This window comes from Anabrus simplex, chromosome 6, assembly GCF_040414725.1.
Source record: "Anabrus simplex isolate iqAnaSimp1 chromosome 6, ASM4041472v1, whole genome shotgun sequence".
In the NCBI taxonomy this organism is placed as follows: Eukaryota; Metazoa; Arthropoda; class Insecta; order Orthoptera; family Tettigoniidae; genus Anabrus; species Anabrus simplex.
In genome coordinates, this window is record NC_090270.1 from 73,446,716 (window position 1) to 73,472,362 (window position 25,647).

At 40.4% G+C, this 25,647-nt stretch overlaps 1 protein-coding gene across 1 annotated transcript in view; it reads left to right on the plus strand.

The window, feature by feature from the left end:
- The first annotated feature begins 212 nt into the window (after positions 1 to 212).
- The window catches only part of LOC136875877 (dopaminechrome tautomerase), an 82,202-nt gene continuing 56,767 nt past the window's right edge, over positions 213 to 25,647 (plus strand). The window contains exon 1 of the mRNA XM_067149499.2: positions 213 to 257. Coding sequence (XP_067005600.2) covers positions 242 to 257 — 16 coding nt within the window. The 5' untranslated portion in view covers positions 213 to 241. The remainder of the gene's footprint in view (positions 258 to 25,647) is intronic.

Consider the following 25,647-nt stretch of genomic DNA (forward strand, 5'->3'; position numbering starts at 1 on the left):
ACAAGGACCACAACAATGGTCTCGAGAGCTTTCAAGGGTGATATGCGTGCGCAGAACAATTCCCTTTCTCCAAGATGAGTTTGAATGGACCGCACTCATTTGGAGAGTTTCCAAGAAGTTACGCACGTTCCGGGGCCTTAAGTCTAGCTGCTAGACTGCCTATATGTAAGGATTTCCCTACACAGTATACTCATTCTGTTGGTGTTGTCGACCAGACCTGCTGAAGCCGGCGTCTTGCGTGATGGTCACCATGAAAGGTACGTGCTTAGGATGACTAATTATAATATGCTAATGACGGTGTAACGTTCTTAGACCCTTTCTCTTTCATATTCTAATGTGTATTAAACAGTCGATACATAGTAACATAATTTATATATGTGACAATTCGTATTTTATACTCTTGTTTAACGGGCAGTTCTTGTTTGTATTAATAACAGGTTGAAGAATCTAACCGGTATTTTTAAAAATATAATATTGAATGCATTATGATGTGAAATATTATAGGAAAGAATACTAACTTCGACTTGGTGGAATTAACTAATATCTAAAGACGATACGTTACTAGTACGTTTACATGGGGATTGAGGTCGATTTCAGTACACTTGCAGTATTGAATACGATCCCCGTTTACATGTAGTATTTGGGTATAGAATCCGCCAGGCAACATCGACGTATACGAACGATGCAGAATTGTAGTAAAATCGATATCATGTACTGTACATTCTTTGATCGACATAACTAATCGCGACAAGACTTCTGTGGATTTCAGCAATTGCATATTCGGAAATGTGCTTACCTATAATCAACTCTGAAAACTAAAACACGTTGAAAGAAATGCTGTTGGGTTAAAGAGAGGAGTCACGAGTGGTGGGAACGCGTTGTGAAACACAACTTCACATAACAGGGCTGGCTAGAAAATGATAGGATGAGTTATGGAACGTTTCAGTATATATGTCAACGTCTTCAACCATACCTTAAATATAGTGACTTTTGTGTAAGATAACCCATTTCTGTTGAAAAGAAAGTTGCCGTTGCCTTCTACAAACTAGAATTATGTGCAGAATATCGCGTGGTTGCAAATCAGTTTGGGACACATAAGTCAGTTTTTTTTTGCTAGTTGCTTTACGTCGCACCGACACAGATAGGTTTTATGGCGACGATGGGACAGGGAAGGGCTAGGAATGGGAAGGAAGCGGCCGTGACCTTAATTAAGGTACAGCCCCAGCATTTGTCTGGTGTGAAAATGGGAAACCACGGAAAACCATTTTCAGGGCTGCCGACAGTGGACATAAGTCAGTTGTATAGCATTATACTTAGAATTTAAAAACGCCACATGCAGTAGAAGCCCAGGAGATAACTTTCGGTTTTGAAAGTATGTGGTGTGGTATTCCAAATGTAATTGGTGCAATAGATGGAACGCACATTCCAATTTTACCCCAAACAGAAGGTTATCGTGATTTTGTTAATCGCAAGGGCTGGCCGTATTATAAATATGATGGCAGTTGTTGATCATTTATACAGGAAAAATATATTTACTGGCTTAATATATTAGTTATTTCGACAGAACAAACATGGAGTGTGTGTGCAGTCGTTTTCAATACGATCTCAGTACGATCCGAGTTTACATGGAAGTCAATTCGAACCGAGGACGATACGGTCCCAGATATTTACTGCGTTTACATGCAGGATTCAGATCGATCTGAGTACATTTCCCGTATTGAAAACGCCATGTAAACGGGGACTCAGTTCGGATTGAGTCTCAAGGTCGATACGGTAAAATCTGGGATCTATCGTACTCAGTTCGAACTGAGTTCCATGTAAACGCGGATCGTACTGAGATCGTATTGAAAACGACTGCGCACACACTCCATGTTTGTTCTGACAAAATCATCATCATTAAAGTTCTGTCGAAATGACAAATATAATAAGTCAGTAAATATATTACCGTACCTGTATAAATGATCAGCAACTGCAATCATATTATAAGACGGCCAGCCCTGGCGATTAAGAAAATCACGATAACCTTCTGTTGGGGGTAAAATTGGTATGTGCGTTCTATCTATTGCACCAATTACATTTGAAATACCACACATACTTTCAAAACTGAAAGTTATCTCCTGGGCTTCTACTTCATTTGGCGTTTTTAAATTCTAAGATGTGATATCGATTTTACAACAATTCTGCATCGTCTGTATACGTCGATGTTGCCTGGCGGATTCAATACGATACTCAACTACTGTACATGTAAACGGGGATCGTATTCAATACGGTAAGTGTACTCAAATCGATCTCAATCCCCATGTAAACGTACTAATTATCGTATCGATATTGAGACTCAATCCGAACTGAATACCCGTTTACATGGCATTCTCAATACGGGAAGTGTATTCAGATCGATCTGAATCCTGCCATGTAAACGTACTGCACATGTCCGAGGTACGACTTAATCGGACACCGATTGATAGTTTGACTCTACTGGTTACTGTATAGTACAATACGATATAAATACACAATCAATAATTTTCTAAAATATTTTTTTCTTTAAAAAACGGTTGCGTTTAATTTTGTTGTTTTATTAATTCTAGCTGGGTTGATTGGCTTGGACAGTAGTATGCTTGTTTTCTGCTCCCAAGTTCAGATCGTCAGCCTCGTCTCAGTAATAGATTTACCAGCACCAGGGATTTTCTTTTTGCAAGTTGCTTTATGTCACGCCGACACAGATAGGCATTATGGGGACGATGGGATAGGAAATGGCTAGGAGTGAAAAGGAAGCGGCGGTGACTTAAATTAGGATACTGCCCCCAGCATTCGCCTGGTGTGAAAATGGGGAAACCGCGGAAAAGCATCTTCAGGGTTGCCGACAGTGGGGTTTGAACCCACTCTCTCCCGGATGCAAGCTCGCAGCTGCGCGCCCCTAACCGCACGGCGAACTCGCTCGGTAGGATTCTCATTTCGAATCAGTTCTTCACAACACAGCCGGCTCCACGGTCTAGGGGTTGCGGTCCTACCTCTCACTCTGTAGCCCCGGGTTCGATTCCCGGCCAGGTCAGGGAGTTTTACATGGATTTGAGGGCTGGTTCGAGGTCTACTCAGCCTAAGTGATTATGATTACAATTGAGGCGCTATCTGACTGTGAGATAGCGGCCCCGGTGTAGAAGGCCAAGAATAATGACCGAGAGGATTCGTCGCGCGTAATCTGCAAGCTGAGCAGCGGTCACTTAGTAGGTCAAGACCCATAAGGGCTGTTCTGCCATGGGGTTTGTTTTCTGATAACTAGACAAGGAGAGACGACGGAGTGCTGGTATTTTGACTGGAAAGGAAGTATTTAAGCGTGTCCTTTTATCCAATGACACGGGCTTATCGCATTTAAGCCGTTCATATTTACAGTATCTATTTAAGAAGAAGAGAAATTGCCTTTTTTTCTCTAAGGAATGTTATTGATAATTTTAACTGTATTATATATTTTAATTTCACATTGTACTAGTTTATCCATCAGTTCTGTACGCGTGAGAAAGCTTAATTCTTGTTATTATGGCGCAGGTTAAGTTCGTTGACTCTGGGCGTATTAGAAATTTAACGCTGTAACTGGCGCCTCAACAACGCGGCTGCGGGTCGAATCCCAGCATGAGAGTTTCTGAAATGATACGTCACGTTTCTGTGGTTCGGATTCCACGTAAGCTGGAGGTCCCGTGGCTATGGACATATCAACAGTCACGTAAAAGTACAAGCTTGCATTTCTTGATTATTATTATTATTATTATTATTATTATTATTATTATTATTATTATTATTATTATTTTCAACGTCATATTTTCATATGTATATGGGGTCGACGGAGCATCCAGGTACAGACTTTGCCCCAGGTTTTAGGTCAGATGCCCTTCATCTGCAACGAACTGCTTCCAATGAAAATCTTACCTCAAGTCGGCAGGATTCGAACTCATGACACTCGGGTTGGAACACGGATTGTTATGCCAGTACACCAACAACTCCCTCTGTTATTGAAATAACAAACCCGTGGCACTACAGCCAAATAGGAACTTGGCCTACAAGACGCCTGCTAGCCAGCCAGATGACCTGAGGTTGTACAATGTCACCTGGTCAGCGTAACGACATCTACAGCATAATTGCATGGATTCCGTGACGTGGTTCGCCACCTCTCGTATCAGTTAGCTCCTTAGTAGATCTTCTCATGAGGCTGAGTGATTCCTATTCTAGCCCTCAGTCCAGAAGTAAAATTCCTGGACTTTTCGGGAATCGAACTCAGAACCTCCGAATAAGGGGCAGGCACGCTACACCTTCGTCGCGGAGCTGACAATATTATTATTATTATTATTATTATTAAGGAGAAAGTTACGTCCTCTTGGTTTCGGATTACATGCAAAACTGGAATTCCCGAGCCCATGACCACATCAGCAGCAGACATTTTAAACTACAAACTTGCTTTGTGTGTGTGTGTGTGTGTGTGTGTGTGTGTGTGTGTGTGTGTGTGTGTGGAGCGGGGAGAGGAGACTATGGGATTAAGGTTAGATTATTAAAATCAATCAAAGGCATGTATGTTGACAATTGAGCTGCAGTGAGAATTGATGGTAGAATCGAGTTCTTGGTTCGAGGTAATTACAGGGGTTAGACAAGACTGTAATCTTTCACCTTTCTTGTTCATAGTTTACATGAAATTGCAGGGAAGGATTCAGTTACGTTAAACTGTAGTAAGCATACTGACCTATGCTGACGACTTGGTCATAATGGCAGATTCTTCCGGAAGTCTGTACTCTAATATCCTGGAACTTTAAAATGGGTGCAATGAGTATGGTATGAAAATGAACCTTTCGAAGACTAAATTGATGTCAGTAGGAAAGAAATCCAAGAGAATTGAATATCACATTGGGGATACAAGGCTGGAACAGGTAGATAATTTCAAGTATTTAGTATGAGTGTTCTCCCAGTATGGTAGTATAATGAGATTGAATCTAGGTGCAGTAAAGCTAATGCAGTGAGCTCGCAGTTGCGATCAACAGTATTCTGTAAGAAGGAAGTCAGCTCCCGGATGAAATTATCTTTTACACTGACCTGTCTTCAGACCACCTTTGCTTTACGGGGGTTTAAGATGAGTGGATTCAGGATATCATATTCATAAGCTAGAAGTAACCGACACGAAAGTAGCAAGAATGATTGCTGGTAAAACAGGTGGGAACAATGGCAGGAGGGTACTAGGAACGAGGAGATAAAAGCTGACTTTGGAATGAACTCGATCGATGAAGCCGTACGCATAAACCGGCTTCGGTGGTGGGCTCATGTGAGGCTAATGGAGGATGGTAGATTACCTAGGGGAATGATGCATTCTGTTATGGAGGGTAAAAGAAGTAGAGGGAGACCAAGATGACGATGGCTAGACTCAGTTTCTAACGATTTGAAGAAAATAGTTATGAAACTAAACAAGACCCCGGAGCTAGTTACAAATCAAGGATTGTGGCAGCAATTAGTTAATTCACAGAGGCTTGCAGACTGAACGCTGAAAGGCATAACAGTCTGTAATGAATATGTATGTTTGTATGTATGTTTATGTTTTACTTCAGGTATTGTGCGACTGTGGACTGCATAAAACTAATGACTTTGTGACGAATCTTTTCTTGTCTTTCCAAAATTGCTTCATTCGTTTGCTTCTTATCTTTCTCTGTCCTCGGAAACTTAATCAGTTGGGACCTAATCTTTCGCTACTACTCCTACAAGTTTTTGGAGGTTGATAACCCGATTTCTGAGCTCGTTTGTGTTGTCAATGAACTCTATTATTATTATTATTATTATTATTATTATTATTATTATTATTATTATTATTTCCCTTCTGCTATTTGACGGGAGTAGGCACCGGGTTTTACCCTCTCCCTTCCTACTACCATATAACACGTCATTCATTTCATCTCATTGACCTCTCTGATGAGGTTGACGTCAGGAAGGGCATCCGGTCATAAAAACCCTCCACGACAGATTCATCTCACCTCATACCCGACCCCGTAGAGAAACGGGTCAAGGGTTGGACAAACAAACATTATTATTATTATTATTATTATTATTATTATTATTATTATTATTATTATTATTATTATTATTATTATTATTATTATTATTATTATTATTATTATTATTATTATTGAGAGGCCTGCTAGGGACCACATGTCAATTCCAATGCATCCTTCCTTCTTGCTTCCTCCTCCGTTCTTTTCGGTATTTATTCATCATTGCATCACTTTATTCCTCTCTTCTCAGACCACTTTGAATCAGGGTTCCTTTTCATTCTGGCTTGCAATCTTTCCATTCTTAAACCTCACACTAGGCAAATGCTGGGACTGTACCTTAATTAAGGCCACGGCCGCTTCCTTCCAACTCCTAGGCCTTTCCTGTCCCATCGTCGCCATAAGACCTATGAGTCGGTGCGACGTAAAGCCACTAGCAAAAAAACAAAACATTCTTAAAACTTTTTAAAAGAAATCTCTCTTGCTATAGTTTCCTCTTATTACTAAATCTTTCTTGACCTCCTGTATCCAGCTCGTAGTTGACTTCTTCCTCCAAAGGTACTTGAATATCTTTATCGTTACATAGATAGATTTATTTATCATCAACATGTTACTTACCCATTTATGGATGATTCAATAAAACATTGCATACAACAAATTCACCTTAAATAAATAACACTAATTTCCTAAAATAAATATCAAGTTAAAACTACAGTAAATCTAGAGACGTGCATGTACACGTATTTATAATCTTCGTCTTCTTTTTTTTACCTCTTTTCCCCACACCTGTAGGGTCGGGGGTGTGAACTGTGTCTCACGTGTGTGGATTTGTCCCTGTTTTCCGGCCGGATGCCCTTCCTGACGCAGGGATGTAATCACTATTGCGTGTTTCTGTGGTGGTTGGTAGTGTAGTTGTACACATATTTATAATAAATACATAACAAATAATCTCCTTAAATACCTCTGGTTAATTAAGTAACCAACAACCACATGGCGCAACAGCCCCGAAGGGCCATGGCCTGCCAGGCGATCGCTGCTCAGCCCGAAGCCCTGCAGATTACGAGCTGTCGTGTGGTCAGCACGACGGATCCTCTCGGCCGTTATTCTTGGCTTACTAGACCGGGTCCTTAAATAATTGCCATTATTAAACTAAATCTAGACATTTATACACACATATTTATATATTTCACAGAGAAGACCTAACATTCTGGCTGTTATCCATTCTATAAATATGTCAAAACAGTAGCAATCTCTTCTTATTGGTTCTGTTACATTTTTTATGTTCTGGTATATTTCCTTACTAGTTCTTATTTTCAATTGTTCTGTTGTTTTCATTGGACCTAAGTTTTTTCTCATGATTCTTCTTTCTAGTACTTCCATTTCATCAAAACTATAGTTCAGAAGTAGACGTTCGCTTGCATAAAGACATTCTGGTTTCACCACTGTATTGTAGTGCCTAATTTTAAGACTCTTAGATACGCGTTTCTTGTTGTAAACGATCTTAATAATACCATACGCTCTTTCCGTCTTGTCTAACCTTTCTTCTACAGCAGATTCTTCTAAACCATTTTCTTGATTATTATTATTATTATTATTATTATTATTATTATTATTATTATTATTATTATATAATTCGCTGGGGCCATCAAGGACCACGTTAAGTCTTGTTGCATTTGACACTGAACTTGGCCTTCTTTAGAGCCCAAATTTCCCTCATTCTTTGTGAGTGGGCCTGCTTACGCTCCTCTGTCCAAGGGGCTCCGTGTCTTCTCTTCGGTTGCTCGTCTCGGTTTAGCCCGTTCGTCAATATTTTCTTGCGGAAGAGATCTCTGTTAAGGGCGTCTTCAGCTGAGATATGTAACATTTGAAGGTCTTTGGTATTTCTAAACCAGGGAATTGTGGTTTTGGAGTTTGAATCAAAAAAGTGAAATATTTCTTTAGTTAACTTTCTTCCGTCCATTCTTTTCAGATGACCGTAAAATCGAGCCCGTCTTTTTCTGATTGTGTCGGTAATTTTCTCTATTTTGCTGTAGACTCCCTTGTTGGATCTCTTTTGATGGACTCCATTTCTGTACTTTGATCCCAAGATTCCTCTCACAATTTTGCGTCCTCTTTTCTCCAGTTCTTCAAGGAGTCCTTTGTTGGCATTTAGAGACAGGGTTTCGGCTGCATATAGAACTACTGGCTTCAGAACTGTTTCATAGTGACGTATCTTAGTGTTTTGGGAAAGGCATTTTTTTGTTGTAGATTGTGCGGGATGTTTGGTAGGCTATTTCCAGTTTCCGTACTCGCTCCTGAAGTGCTTCTTTGTCCAGTCCATCTTTCATTATTATTATTATTATTATTATTATTATTATTATTATTATTAAAAGGGGCTCCAAGGCTCTGAACTTAGGAGCATGGGTTGGGACCACGGGGCCCATAGGTCAGTCCTGCAATTGCTTCCACTTACTTGTCCCAGGCTCCTCACTTTAATCTATCCTATCCGACCTTCCTTGGTCAACTCTCGCTTTCCGACCTCGACGGCATTAGAGCATTCAAGAGCTAGGGAGTCTTTCATTTTCACACCCTTCTTGGCCGTTGTATTTCTTTGGCCGATACCTTCATTTTTCGAAGTGTCGGATCCCTTTCATTTTTTCTCTCTGAGTGTTATATAGAGGATGGTTGCCTAGTTGTACTTCCTCTTAAAACAGTAATCACCACCACCACCACAAATACCATTCCCTGAACCAGAGGAATTGACTATACCCAGTTAAAATCGAACCTGGGGGCCTCTGGTCCGAAGGCCATTACGCAAAGGAGCCGGATAAAATTTCATCGAAAAATATTCCTATAAAAGTAGAGCGTCTTCTGTGGCTTTGAAAATGGATAAACGAGACGCTGTGCAAGGACTTCTCATAGACCGAAGAAAAACCGCATATGACATGTGATACAGTAGCATAGGTGGTAGATGTCTTATCAGGGCTTCACTGTACTTGACCTGTATTCATAAACATGTATTGAGTAGCGAGCTAACGGGTGCCACCATAAATAATACTTTCCCTTTGAAAGAAAGTAATATGACTTCTTTGAAAGTAGTTCTACGCCTGATCTAGGCATCTCTCTCTACTCCGGATAGTTGATCGCACTTTCTGCTGATTTAGGACACTGTACTATAAGAAAAGAAACTGAAACAAGATCCTGAATTCATCGATCTACTATCATGTGTAAATGAGATATCTTCATAAGTGGCTCAATGAGCGAGTTAACAGACTTTTTATTTATTTAGGATTTTGCTTTACATCGCATCGACACAGCTAGGTCTTATGGCCACGATGGGATAGGAGTGGGAAGGAAGCGGCCGTGGCCTTAATTAAGGTACAACCCTTGCATTCGCCTGGTGTGAAAATGGGAAACCACGGAAACCATCTTCAGGGCTGCCGACAGTGGAGTTCGAACCCACTATCTCTCGGATGCAAGCTCACAGTTACGCTCCCCTAACCCCACGGCCAATTCGCCCTGTTTAAGAGACCTAGCAAACCGTTTTGTGAGGGATTCTAGTATATTTTTCCAATTTAACTGAAATATTGAATTCTAGTTATGTTCCTTTACTGTAATGTATAATTATTTTATTTATTTAGTCTTTTAACTGTATTTTTATCCACTAGACGTGCCTTAAATTTTATTTTTGCTTTTAATTGTTATGAGTTTTAAATTTCCTTTGGAATCAATGCCTTATTGAGTTTTATTGCTTTTTATTCATTTTTCTCCATATCTTTTTCGTCGTACCTACACTGCCAGGTCTTGATGACGATACGATAAGACAGGGCTAGAAGGGGGACGGAAGCGACCGTGGCCTCCATTAAAGTACAGCCCTGGCAATCGTGTGGTGTGAAAATGAAACACCACGTAAAAAGATCTTCAGGGCTGCCGGTAGTACAGTTCGAACCCACCATCTCCTGATTGCAAGCTGACAGCTACGTGAACCAAATCGCACTGCCACTCGCTCCGTTGTTAGGGATTTGAGTCAAGTTAAAGTGGTTACCTCTTTTCCTTTCTTCTTCTTTTTTTATTTTACTAAAATACTGGTACATTCTTAGGAAAACTGAATGTAAGCTACATGGACTAAGCAAGAAACAAATAATTAAAAATATATCTTAAATTGTGAAATAAAGCGTTAATTTTAGTTGTGTCCGCCTCCGTGGTGTAGTGGTTAGCGTGATTAGCTGCCATCCCCGGAGGCCCAGGTTCGATTCCCGGTTCTGCCACGAAATTTGAAAAGTGGTACGAAGGCTGGAACGGGGTCCACTCAACCTCGGGAGGTCATCTGAGTAGAGGAGGGTTCGATTCCCACCTCAGCTATCCTGGAAGTGGTTTTCCGTGGTTTCCCACTTCTCCTCCAGGCAAATGCCGGGATGGTACCTAACGTAAGGCCATGGCCGCTTCCTTCCCTCTTCCTTGTCTATCCCTTCCAATCTTTCCATCCCCCACAAAGGCCCCTGTTCAGCATAGCAGTTGAGGCCGCCTGGGCGAGGTACTGGTCATCCTCCCCAGTTGTATCCCCGACCCATTGTCTCACGCTGCAGTCCGAGGGAAAAGCCAAGCCTGGAGGGTAAGCAGATTAAGAAGAAGAAGAAGAAGAAGAGAATTTTAAATATATTTCCTCTTCGTACTTTACCATCATTTTTCGTTTTAAAATGTAAAATATTTTTTGTGGTCTGCCACTCAATTTCTGGGTAGTTGTGGCCTCACGCCTCTTGAAGTTGGAATTTCCTGATGTAGGTGAAGAAATTGCACTAGTTAATTACTGGACACTCCTACATAGCAAAATTAATTAATGGCGTGTGGCCTCCAAAGTGGCCCGGTGAAGGTCTTTCGAGTTGACGGTGTACAGGCGACCTGCGAGTCTGTGAGTATGAGGCCCTACCTATGATGATTTCTAATGATGACGACGGTACACACACCCAGCCCCGAGCCATCGGAATTAACCAATGAAGGTTAAAATCCCCGACCCTACCGGAAATCGAACGCGGGACACGCTGAACCAAAGATCAGCATGCTAACCATTTAGCTATGGAGCTAGACACGTAACTAAATGACGAAGGTAGTATTAAAGTTCATACCACAAGAAAAACTGCACACATCTCTGTCAAGCATATGCACGTCCGCATTCTCTCCTCGATGCCTTACGATCAAACAGGTCATAGAGCCCACGGGACTAAGAAGTGAATAACATTGTCAGCTAACAGCTATGACGTCACTGAGAAGAAATTACTTGCACTTTCGTTCTTACTGCACTTCTTGACTGACAAGGCACAGTGGTCACCTAATGAGCTGCTTCATGACATAGAACAAATTCTTTGCTGTCTTTTTTTCCATTGAGGCTGGTCACTGTGCACTTGGCCGGGCCGAATTCGTTGGTTCAACCTCAGCTTAGTCTAGTGATGACTGAAGATACACAAATAGGTCAGTCTCGTGTCGGCAGATTTACCAGCATACGAAAGAATGAGGTAATCTCATGAACGAGATTGTAAACAAAGACTGCAGATCTCTTTACATGGTTACGAGGGAATTACGGGGTTGTAGTAAGGATGTAAAGCCGGCATCGCGGTGTAGGGGCCCGGAGGCCCCGGGTTCGATTCCCGGTCAGGCCGGGCATTTCTACCTGGATCTGAGGTCTGGCTCGAAGTCCACTCAGCTTACGTGATTACAATTGAGGAGCTATCTGACGGTGAGATATCGACCCCGATCTAGAAAGCCAAGAATAACGGTGAAGAGGATTTGTCGAGCTGACCACACGACACCTCACCATTTGCAGGCCTACGGGAAGAGCAGCGGTCGCTTGGTAGGCCATGACCCTTCGGGGCTGTTGCGCCATTGGTGATGGTTCGCTTAGTGGGAGAGAGCATGTAAGTCTCTGGTAAGAGCTCATTTAGAGTATGGTTCCAACGTATGCGACTCTCACCAGGATTTCTTGATACGAAGACGAGAAAAGGTATTATCTGCGCACCTTTTCTGGATAGATTTACACCCTAGTGCTGAATTGGTCGACCTCGGCAATCTTCGAGATTCGTACTGGCAACCTTTGAAACACAAAGTATGAATCGCTTATGCATCGCTGTGCGACATCTGGCGTACACTTTACGTACTAGATCTGTTGTTATTTACACAGCAAAGCCAAACTATAGAATTCACTCTAGGAATAAGATTCGCATCGAGAAATGTTATAGCCTATAATGTTATATAATGTGTGTGTGACACAGTTGTTGGCTTAAGATAACAAAGGTTTAGCAAAATTCATATCGATCGATCATATTATCGATTCAATACAGATTTCATTTCCATTCAGTTGGCAGTACTACTGGAACCGGAATTGCTCCCTCCTTACTCCTCAAACCCGTACACAAATCTATCGATAAAAAGTGCGCGGATAATACTAAGGAAAGAGCACGATTTTTTTTCCTGGGTGATTTTCGTCAAAAGAGTAGTGTTATAAAAATGTTGCAAACTTTGAACTAAGCAGACTTGGGAGTAAGGAAACGAGCTGGTCAACTAAGCGGTATGTTTTTAGATGGCGTGGAATGATATCAGCATACGAATAAGCTAAAATAGGGGTTTTAAACGTAGGGAAGTTAAATTTGGAATTCAAGAGGACAAATGGGGGGCAAATGTTATTTTATAGGAAAAGAAAATAAGGATTGGAGTAATTTATCAAGGGAAATGTTCGATACCGGCCCCGTAGTGTAGGGAGTAGCGTGCCTGACTCTCGTCCGGAGGCCCCGGGTTCGATTCCCGGCCAGGTCATTTTTCTCTCGACCTGAGGGCTGGTTCGAGGTACACTCAGCCTACGTGATTACAATTGAGGAGCTATCTGACGGTGAGATGGCTGCCCCGGTCTCGAAAGCCCAGAATAACGGCCGAGAGGATGCGTCGTACTGACCACACGATACCTCGTAATCTGCAGGCCTTCGGGCTGAGCCGCGGTCGCTGGGCAGGCCAAGGGCGTTAAGTGCCATGGTTTTTTTTTTAATGTTCTACAAATTTCCAAATTCCTTGAAATCATTCTAGAAAAGGCTAGGTAAACAAGTGATAGAGAATCTGCCACTGGGTGAGAGCTCTAAATGTAGATCAATGGTGATCGATTGAGTGAGTGAGTATGGAATCTTACAAACTTAAGCCTATTGCCATCTGCTCAATAGAATAGAAATAAAACTATATTTATTTAAAGTTAATTACAAGTAGGATCAGAGATCCCTTTGGTTGTCTAACTGCCACTGTAACTTAACTGTATCAATTAATGTACAAAATCTAAGGAAAAGAATACATAAAAGAGCGTAACATACATTTTCCTGCTGAGGATGAAGAAAATAAGATTAAAAACTAAACATCTCGGAGATTACAATATTACTTTTACCATTTCAGAAACAGTCTATATTTATAAGAAAGTGAAGACATAAGAAAAACCTAAGATATATTTTAAAGCCGAGGATGAATTAAGAATAAAACTACTAAAATGTATCTAGGAGATTGCAGTATGATATTTCGTACTATTTAATTAATTTTCTAAAATTTCACTTACATGGCTTAAGTGGATAGGTAGCGGTATTTAAGACTTTTTTCTTTGAGTTTTGAAACTCCTTTGCTGTATTTCATATTGTTTAAAAAGGTCATTGACCGGGCGGGATGGCCGTGTGGTTAGGGTCGCGCAGCTGTGATCTTGCATCCGGGACATAGTGGGTTCGAACCCCACTGTCGGCAGCCCAGAGGATAGTTTTCTATGGTTTCCCATTTTCACTCCAAGCAAATGCTGGGACTGCATCTTAATTAAGGCCACGGCCGCTTCCTTCCCACTCCTAGCCCAGGACTTGGCCAAGCATGAGAGAGCATTAGATTTTAAAGTTCTCAGCAGTAAGCAGGCAGCTGACTATGATCGTCTATCCCTGAGTTTCAACCACTCTGCTGCTGTGTAGTCAGAAGTTACATGACAATCTTTACGAATACTGAAGACGAATCGCATACAGGCATTCTGAATACGCTGGAGTTTTCTCTGAGATATATATCGCTGTAAAGTACAGCGCCGTAATCTAAAATAGGAAATGCCATAGTTTGTATCAATATCTTTCTCACCGAAAAAGGAAGATGCGGCAAGTTTCGTCGAAACTGATGCAATATACCAGACACTTCCTTGACCAAATGCTTGGCATGGAAGGTCCATGAGAGAGTATTATCCATAAGAATACCTAAATTCTCAGCACATTCCCGATGCTTTACAGAACCGTTTACAATTACTGGAGGAATGTCCCTGTTGAAAATATTTGATAAATATCCTAGAAAAATAGCTACGGTTTTGTTTTTATTTAATAGTAAATTATGACTTAAGTGTGTATTGATATAGTCTTTCTATATCTAGATTTATTAATACATTCGTTAACTCAAGCGTCCTCGTGATACAATGTAATACTGCACAATGCGTATTGCAACATGTTTCCTCGTTTCTTTATTGCCAGAAAGCTTGCAGTAGAAGATATGTTGCTCTTACAGTGAGGGAAAAACATTTCTCGGAACATATTCACTTTTGGACCTATGTTTATAGGACATTTATTTCTTGTGTTGATGCATACACCTCCTTTCTAAATATTAAAACCATAGTTTTCAGAACGACCGGTATTTACGCATATACCAAGGCATATACAGATTATCCACGCATGGGATTTTCCGATTACACTACACCTGGTTCTTACAGGTTGTGAACAGTTTCATTCTCTCTAATTTAGGTCATTGGCTTTAGGGAATACATTGAAGTGTATGTTTCGTTCCTTCGCGTGCATCCTATGATTTGTGCAGCCTGCAATGGCACAACAAACCACCCTGAAAAGTGCCCACTATTACTGCACATAAAATACACACGGTTCCTTATTCACCAATGGTCAACTCTTGTTCTTTTTCTGACCACGACGATATTAGAATATTCGAGACCTCAGAAGTTTTTCATTTTCACACGGTTCGTGGCTCTTCTCTTTCTTTGGACGATACCTTCATTTTCCGAAGTGTCTGACCCCTTCCATTTTACTCTCTGATTTTTTTTTGCTAGGGGCTTTACGTCGCACCGACACAGATAGGTCTTATGGCGACGATGGGATAGGAAAGGCCTAGGAGTTGGAAGGAAGCGGCCGTGGCCTTAATTAAGGTACATCCCCAGCATTTGCCTGGTGTGAAAATGGGAAACCACGGAAAACCATTTTCAGGGCTACCGATAGTGGGATTCGAACCTACTATCTCCCGGATGCAAGCTCACAGCCGCGCGCCTCTACGCGCACGGCCAACTCGCCCGGTACTCTCTGATTAGTTTTATACACAGGATGATTACCTAGTCGTACTTCCTCTTAAAACAATAATCACCACCACCACCGGCACTGAATGAGCCTGATTACAGTAGATATGAGAGGGATTGTAACCGTCCCTTTTCTTATTATTCCTGTTGTGGTTGGTAATGTGATGTGTTGAGTGAATATGAAGCGAAGAGTGTTGGGACAAACACGAACAACCTGTCGTCGAGCCAGAAGAATTAATTACACGCGATTAAAATATCCGACCCAGCCCGGAATCGAAACCGGAACTCTGTGAACCAAAGGCCTCAAGGATGAACTGTCAGCCAACGAGTGGGGCAGTTTTTAAAATTAGTATATCTGTCTTACTAATAAAAAGTCCTTATACAGTTGTTTAACACTTGTATAGTAATACAGTGAATAAACCCTGTATAAGCGTTTTATATTTTTCTTACTAATAAACGTAGTATACGCATTGTATTACTATACGGCACGTATACACTCGTTCCAAGGCGTAGCAATCTCTTCCTGCAGTTCACTGGCGTTTTTCGCACGTCCACCGCCTTTATGATCGCTTCTGCTGGTTATCTACGAGCAAAACTTTCCGGAAAGTCGCGCAGTAACACGCCATATCGAAAAGGCAGTGGCAACACAAAGTGAGACAGCTGGAAATTGGCTTGTACTGATATCAACATTTCTTCAGCTTGCTTGTGTAATGAACGCCAAAAAGTAAATGGAAAAGCTTACGAAAAGATCAATAGCTCCTAACTGAGATAGTATGGAAAACGTAGGCAATTGTAATTGAATCGGAGAGTTGAAAAGTGTACACATTCCAAAATCCTTACTTTTCAGGAGAAAGGAAAACCTGTTTAGTAGCTAAAATAAAGGTTTGATCAAAAAAGTTTCTATTAGGCATTTATACATCATATTTCTGCGTATTCAAGTACAAAGTTTGGAAATCATATTACGTACGGGTTTCAAGTTATACCATTTTTTTTATGTCGAGGAATATGTTCCTTTATAGGGTACTCAAATTTGATAAACATCTTTGTAGATGCAGATAATGTATAATAAACTCGCAATTTCAAAAGTCTATTAAGCAGCAGCACATTATTACACAAAAATACGACCAACCATCATTTCTTTTATCGTCATTCCGTGAGACAGCTGGAAATGGGCTTATATTAATATCAGCATTTCTTCAGCTTGCTTGTGTAATGAACGCCAAAAAAGAACTGGAAAAGCTTAAGAAAAGATCAATAGTTCCTGTCTGGGATAGTACGGAAAACGTAAGCAATTGAAAATGAATCGGCGAGTTGAAAAGGGTACACATTCCAAAATCCTTACTTTTCAGGAGAAAGGGACAACTGTTTTGTAGTTTAAAAGAAAGGTTTGATCAAAAAAGTTTCTATTAGGCATCTATACATCATATTTCTGCGTATTCAACTACAAAGTATGGAAATCATATTACGTACGCTTTTCAAGTTATACCATTTTTTACGTCGAGGAATATGTCCCTTTATAGGGTACTCAAATTTGATAAAGATCTTTGTAGAGGCAGATAATGTATAATAAACTCGCAATTTCAAAAGTCTATTAAGCAGCAACACATTATTACACAAAAATACGCCCAACCATCATTTCTTTTATCGTTATTCATTGTCATTCCGTCTCTTTAAAGTGTTTTACTTTACGAAGATATCTAGCCTCCATAAACTCTGAATGGTGTATGTCTTCTATGTTTAAAATACCGTGAAGATCATCAACGTCATCGTCCATTCTTTCAATGTGTGTTCAATGTTATGTGGATAAGTCGAATATTTCACCACGATTATATTACTGTAGACAATACATACTACGAAAATAAACTGCTCACTCGTTTCTTTTTTCTTTCTTGTCTTTCTTGTCTTTCTTTTTCCGCTACTCGCTGGTATACAGCGCTTATACAAGGGTCCTGTTCTGTATAAGCAATATAATGAATAACTATAACAGATGTATACACAGGAGGCTTATATGCGGTTTATTAGTAACGAATTTCACATAAACGGTGAATAAACCTTGTATAAATGTTATACACTGTTCATTAGTAAGACGGCTACAGTATATCGCATAAACTTAACATGTTACAGGCATGAAAATTGGTATTTGTAATCTCCTTTAGAAATAAAGACACCCCTTTTTTGACTGTTTCTCACACGTAGAGTTCGATGTCACATGTTCCAGATTTATCACTGCCAGTAACTTGGTCATCTTAGCCCCAAAAGGCAATGCCACAAACGTGGTTTACAAAGAGATTCTGACGTAAATGAAATGCAACTTTTCGGCGAGATTTTATACTTTAGGGATTGTCAGATAACGTCTTAGTGCAGAACTGAGGAACAATTATTTGTTATCAACTTACGACAACCTCGCGAGCGAAGTCGTGGATAACAGCAAGTACATACACGTATAAGATAGATGCATTAGTCTATTATAAAATCATGGATAACTAACCTAAATAACACACATAGATAACATAATAAAGAAGAATGATAGCAAAGCTTAACCAATAAAAGCAAGATAAAAATAATTCCGGAGCATAAAAGTAAAAAAAAGAAGAATGAGAAAATGTCATAATGAAAAAGTTTCATACAAACTGAAAAATATAAGCAATGCATAAACAGAATACAATAAAGCAACGGAAATAAAAGTACGGCCGTAAACAGTGATAGTGTAGCGGGACGTGAAAACAATATAGCCTAATAATAATAATAATAATATAGTTCATGTTGTGGGTTACTGTAGTCACGTCCTAGTTCTTGAACCATAGGCAACGGCTGAGTGGCCTAGTAAGTAGTCCTGAGAGTCGGGATACCAGTTGCTATGGAATGGAAGTGGGCATCTCGGACATATTCTGAGTCATGGCCTTCCTTGTGCTCAGGCGCCTGGAACTATACAATCCACCGGTGGTCCATAACCCGTTAGAAGAGAGATCCTCACTTGGACTAGGTGTAAGTAGAGTAGCATCCTGCTGCATGAATTTACCGAGCTCAGAACATTTTAAGCAAGCCTCGGACTTATGGGAGTTACGGAGGCCCACTCCCATTTGACAGGCGATGGACTCCATGGAAACAACTTGGCGAACGAAATGGAATTCGATGGGGAGCTATCAATATTATTTGGGCATATGGAAGAAAGAAAGTAGAACTGGCTGAGTCAGCAAAGATGATGCATCTGGATGTGCTAGGAGTAAGTGATATTCGGGTAAGGGGAGATGAGGAAGAGATGGATTATAAAGTGTACTTGAAGGGTGTTAGAAAGGGAAGGGCAGAGTATGGGGTAGGGTTCTATATCAGGAATACCATTGCACGCAACATAGTTTCTGTTAGGCATGTAAATGAGCGAATGATGTTGTAACGTTCCAGACGTTACAGTGTAATTATGTTAATTTTATTATGTGTAATTAATTCAGAAATTTAACGTCATGATATTTATTTTGGTATGTAATTGTATTATAATTCATGTTTAATCATTTGCTCACTATCATTTCATTACTTTGTAACTACGACTTGTAAACGAGGGCTGAATATTCTAATATTCACTTAGATTCTTGCGACATTTGTTTAAAATTAACTTGCAGTAGATTTCCGCTATCTTGCCACATCACCGAGGAAGGAGGAAGGACAAATTTAGACACCAAGTTCTGGGAAAGCGAGCACGTGTTCACGCGTCCCAACGTAAGCTACCGTATTTCGACCAGAATTATTCAAACTGTTCAACGCCTATATTTTGAAAGGAGCGTCATGTTGCCATGGACACTGAGAGAATGGACCAATAGAAGAACAGTTAATATCAGAGTTAAGACCCGTCAACTCTAATATCTGGAGTGGGGAGAGACATGTCATCTGATTGGACCACGTGTAGCGACCTGTAATTAGCGCCAGTGAAGGTTATAAAAGGGCGTGCTGGAGCTCTTGGCTTCATCTTGATCACTTCTACCAGACCTCTTCTACCAGATCTTCTATGTGACCGGCTTCTTAATCTTCTTCGTTTGATTCGACAGTAGTATTCTACATTAATTTACCACGACGTGGTACTTAGAAATTCCGAATGAGGGGTGTATAGCCACTCTCATCAGGAAGTACGTACAGCTCGGCTACAAGACCGGTTTGAACCAGTCTAAGTCAATAGGTAGTATTAATCTAGATAGAAATGAAACTTCAGAGAACATTTTCAGTAAAGTTGGAAGGATTCTTAATTGAGTATCCTCTCCAAATAACCCAAGGTGGTTCTTTTAACTATGACTTAGGGCTTATCTCCAATATATGGGATAAAGCATAATAGGGAGTGCTAGTTTTGAAGTCATTTTCCAATTAGTGGGAGATGCAATTTGCGAGGCAGGAATGGTACTTAGCTGCAGATGAAGAGATCTCAAAGACGACCGATGATGTTCCCGCTACAAGGATGGAAGCTTCCCAAGGACCAGCAGAACAAGACTAAATGGTGAGCAAGCGAGTTAAAGATATTGCAAGTTTTCGCGAAGTAGAGTCATTCAATTTTCTGTTAAATTCATTTTTTAATTTAAATTCAGTTCTCGTTAAACCGTCGTCATTTATATTAAATATAATAAATAGTATTTTTCTAGTTCACTTTAATCAATCTGCCTTAATTAGCCTTTTGATTTTTAATTCTCCTGCTTAATGATTAGTGCACTATCACCCCACCCCTGTGATAAGAGTCCGTCCAAGCTTGATTATAAATTTTTATCTTTAAGTCCTCAACTTAAAGATTGGCGCCCTTAGCTTGAATGGTTGCATTTCTCATTTGATGATTGTTCTCCGAGAGGGGAAGTCACATAAATGCCGCTCCAACGTGTGGCGAGAAAATCATTAAGTACGGAGCAGTTAATGACAGTAACGATATCAGAATTTGTATTATGGGCAAAATTTGGATATCCACGTTTCATTAGGAGTGTTTGATTGTGGGAAGGGTCATGGCTGATCAGACGAAAGAGGAGAGGATGTTGCGCAGTGGACGGGCGATAAAAGGCAATAACGTATTGAGTTCAGAGGAAGAGTTGTGTAGTCTAGTAGAGGAAATTGAAGATAGAAGTGTAAGTAGTATGGAGAGTGAAGGCAAGCAGAAAGAAGTCAGTATGGAGTCAGATGATAGTAGGATGGGGGGCGAAGCGGAAGTAAACACTAACAATGAAAGTAATAATAATGATCAGTTAATGGGAATGATGCAGTTAATGTTAAGTAAGATAGAGGACAGTAAAACTGAAATAAAAAGTGAATTGGAAGAAATTAAAACAGATGTAGAACAAACTAACACTAAAATTGATAATATTAAATATGAACTTAAAGAACAGTTAGAGCAAACTAAAGCTGAATTAAGTAGGGAGATGAGGGAAAATAAGGAGGAAGCGAATCGGAGAATGGACGAACACAGTAGGCAGTTACGCGATCTGGTGGTAAAAAATGAACATTTTAATAAGCGATTAGAGGACCAGAAAAGTGAATATGAACGGCGAGGGAAAGAGGTAAAAGAAAAGTTTGCGGGGCAGAGAAGTGAATTCCTGGAATTAATGGGGAAGGAAAACAACTCTACTAGGGAGGAAGTAATGAGGCAGGTCACTAGTATTGATAAGAGAGTTGAGACTCAAAGAGGGGAAATACGGATATTTAAAGACCACGTCCAACAAGAGATTGACACGGTAAAGCTTAGAATAGAAGATGAGACCCGGGCAAGTGAAGAAAGGTTTGCGATAGCTGAAGAGAATAAAATTGAAATTAGGACATTGAAAGAGAAGCAGGTTAATTTGGAGAGAGAAATTGATAGGAGAGACAGAGATGTAGAATGCCGGATAGAGAAAGCAGAAAATAAGTTAAAACAGGTGGCAAAGGATAAACAGGTTTTCACGGGAAGGCAATGTCTAGGAAATAGCTACATTAGGGAAATAGAACTACCTAAATTTAATGGGAAACAAACGAACCCGCTAGATTTCCTTAAGATGATAGAAAAACGATTTGAAAAGCGTCTAGAGGAAGGGTCTATGGACTGGGAAGACGTTATGGAAAATATTGACCATGCTTTTGTAGGAGAAACTCGGTCTTGGTTCATGGTATATAGGCAAACGATGACGAACCTGAAAGAATTCAGAAATAAATTTAGAGAGAAATTCTGGAATGAAGCGATACAAGCTCGGGAGAGAGAAAGGGTGGTATTTGGGAGGTACAAACAGCATGAAGGAGTCACTATGACTGAGTACTTCCTGGCACATGTCATGATTTGTCAGAACTTAGATGGTATAACCGAGGGGTCTGATGTAGTAAGACTACTTTTAAGACATTTTCCGGACAGGGTGAGAGAAGCGGCCTGCATGCAAAAAGTTAGTACTATTCAGGAGATGGAGAACCTACTAGGCAGTTTTGATGCGTTAGGTAACCTTAGGAGTAGAACGGAGAATATTCAGAATTTTAGTCATCACAACGGAATGAGACATAACGGTAGAACACAGAATCACGAAGCTCGCAATCAGTTCAGACCTCAGCAGAACAGCAGGAGCGGAGCACAGGAATCTAGGACAGGAAATTCCCAACGGAGGCCAGAGCAATGTACTAATGAGTCCAACGTCAATACACAAAGGGAACCTTTAAACTAACTAGAGGCTGTAATGTTAGGTCAGAATTCCAGCCTAGTACGAAGGTAGCGAAGTGTCTTGCCATGAAAGTGTTACCATATGACCTAGATGTTAGAGAGGATTTGTTGTATGAACCCGAGCAGAATAATGGAGATTCAAGTAATAAAGTAGTCAATCCCGTTGTTAAATTGAAAGTCTGGGGGGCGTGGGTTAAAGTTTTGATTGATTCTGGTAGCCAAATATCATGTATTAGTTCTCAGTGGTATGAGTCATTAGTGAAACAGGGTATTCAGTTGGAGGAAATGCCTGTTAAGTCTACTTTCATCATTACGGCTGTTGGAAAGAAGTCTAAGCAAATTTGTAAACAAGTAGCTGTCCCGATCTGCATTAATAATTCTATTAGCGTTCAGATATGTTTGGTAATTCCGCATTTGATATTTGATCTTATCTTGGGATCTGACTGGTTAACGTTAAAATTGGCTCAGTTAAATTACAATGATCTTGTGCTAAATTTGAGATGGAATAATGAGGATATCAAGGTCAAGTTTGAGGAGGAAATTCAGAGGAAAACGGAAGTTAGTACAGTGTGGAGAATGAGAGAGGTTTCTAAAGTAAATGAAGAGGCTAATGAGGGCCTGAAGTTGTGTCAGTTGTGGATTAATGAGGATAAGATATGTGGCTTGAAAGAAGCCGTAAGTAGAAGTGAAGTAAATGAAATCCAGAAGGACAAGTTATATGAAGTGTTGTGTGAACACGTGGAGATTTTTTCCGAGAAACCTGGTGTTACCCATCTGTATGAACATTCTTTTTCTGTGCTGGATAAGACTCCATTCAGCGGACCGCGGTATCCGATACCACACAAATATGCAAAAGCCGTAGAGGATCAAATTCAAGCTATGTTAGCAGACGATGTGATTGAATTATCAAACAGTCAATACGTTAATCCCTTAATTGTCGTGCCTAAGTCTGATGGATCAATACGTTTGTGTATTGATGGCAGGGAGATGAACCGACGTATTGGTGCTGATCAGTTGAGATCACAAACCATTGAAGAGTTGATACAGAATTTTCAGGGTAAGAGTTGGTTTTCTACGTTAGATCTTAGGAGTAGTTTTTGGCAGATACCTTTAAGATCAGAAGACAGGCCTCTTACTGCTTTCAGCTATAAGCATAGTTTGTACCAATTTAGGCGTGTTCCTTTTGGGACCCGTACGAGTTCGGCAGCTCTTATTCGCGCACTTAGTATTGCTTTGGGAGATGATACTGGAGATTATGCTACTATTTATATCGATGATTTGGTTATAGGATCTAGTACCTTTGAAGAGCACTTGGACCACTTGGAGAGGGTTTTTTCTAAATTAGAGTATGCTGGTTTTACTCTGAAACTTGACAAATGTGTTTTCAGTAGACGAGAGGTGACTTTTTTGGGGCACCGTGTATCGGCAATGGGAGTGACGCCTGAGAGCACAAGAATTGAAAAAATATTGAATACTACGACACCTAGAAATATTAAGGAGCTCAGATCGTATATTGGTGTATGTAATTTTTTCAGACGATTTGTAGTGAGATTTGGTAACTTACTAGAGCCATTTAGAGAACTATTGAAAGCTGGCAGTAAGTGGGAATGGACACAAGATCATGATAGAGCTTTCCTAAAATTAAAAGAAGGATTCAGGCAGGCGGTTGTTTTGAGATACCCCATGCCCGATAGGAAGTATGTGTTGCTGACGGACGCATCTCACTGTGGTATCGCTGGTGTACTATGTCAAGTAGATGATGATGGTAATTTAGGGATTGTGTCTTTAGCTTCCAGAGGTTTAAGTGCTGCTGAAAAGCGTTATACTATAACGGAACTTGAATTCCTAGCTATCGTATACTCCCTGAGTAAATTTAGGATGTATGTTTTAGGTACCGAATTTGAAATTAGGACGGATCATCATGCTCTTTCTTTTGTATCCAAATGTAAATTATCGTCTAACAGAGTTAGTAGATGGATACTCGCCCTACAAGAGTATGATTTTAAGGTAACTCACATAAAGGGAAAGAATAATGTCCTTGCTGATTTATTGTCACGTGATCCGAAGTTGAGCGAAGAAGGTAGCCTTCTAGAGCCACGTGAGGGCATTATTATATGTACATGTCTGTCTAAGGAAAATGAAACTGCTCTAAATAGACTACGTAACCTATTGGTTGAACAGTCGGTAGACGAAGAATGTCGGGAACCGTTGTCTGTACTTCAGGGAGGAGAGCAGCTCACTGTGTCGCATGGTAGGCACACGTACAAACTGGTTAACGGGTTTCTAGCCAGGAAATGTGGCGAGGATCTCTGGGGGATTTGTGTACCCAAAGCGCTACGTGTGGAATTGATTTGGTTTATCCACAAGGAATTAGGACATTTTGGAGCTAATAAAGTTCTGTATGAGATCAGACAGAATTTTATATGGGACAAGATGGGAAGAGATATAAGAAAAATTCTTTCCACTTGCGATCTGTGTCAGCGTAGCAAAGTTCCTAACCGCTATTTAGAAGGACCTCGTCAGGCAGTAATCTCAGAAAGACCTGGTGACTTGGTGTGTACTGATTTATTTGGACCTGTGGTAAAGGGACAGTTCGGCTTCCAATATATTTTAGTCATTATTGATGCCTTCTCGAAATTGGTCAGATTATACGGTATGAGAAAAGCCACTGGAAAATCTTGTAGTCGTATAGTCAAAGAGAAGTATATCCCTGAATTAGGTACTCCTCTTAGAATATTATCAGACAGTGGACCGCAATTTATTTCGAGAAAATGGAAGTCCATAATTAGAGAGCTAGGTATTACACAGGTTCATTCATCTATTAGATACCCTCAGGGCAATATGTGTGAACGCGTTATGAAAGAGTTATCTCGCATGTTTAGATGCTTAGTGTTCGATAAGCATACAGCCTGGGTGGCTCATTTATCCCGCATAGAGACATGGATCAATGCAGTTCAACATGAAAGCACTAGATTGACGCCGTCACAAGTTCATTTTGGTTGTAAGCCTCAGAATGAACTAGTGAGAGTGTTAGGTTTGCCTGAGGAACCGCCTCGTAATGCTGAATTTTATGTCCGACTGGCACGGGAGAACCTGATTAAATCTGGAGATAAACGTAAAAGGCAACAGAAACGTAAGGTACTGGATAACTTTGAGGTAGGTGATATGGTTTTGGTGAGAGTTCCCATGTTGTCAAATAGTGAGGATAAGGTAACTAAGAAATTTTTTCTTTTATATCAAGGCCCTTATAAAGTACATCGTAAACTAGGACCCTGTGCTTACAAGTTAGCGGATGGCGGGAGCGTAATGAATGGTTCATATAACATTAGTAGTTTACGGAGATACCTGTCGTGTGAGGTGGCTGAACCGGATTGTGAGATATAGGTCAGTAACTCGGGGAAGTTGCTACTTGTTATGTCAGACTACGAGCGGATGAGTTTACGTCTCAATTGTGGTGGTATTTCCTAGCTGTGTTTGTAAACAAGGGAGGTGTTTGTGACGGTAGAGTTACGCTTGTTCATTGACGATCGATCATCTGTTTTCCGTATGTGAGGCCATGAAATTTGATATATTTGTTTTCTGAGATGTTACAGAAGGCTAATTAAAGCTGACGACGGCAAATAATTAATTTTCCCGTATGTGCATTTCTAACTTGCAATAATTTTACCGTGAGCTTAAATCACGTGTGTATT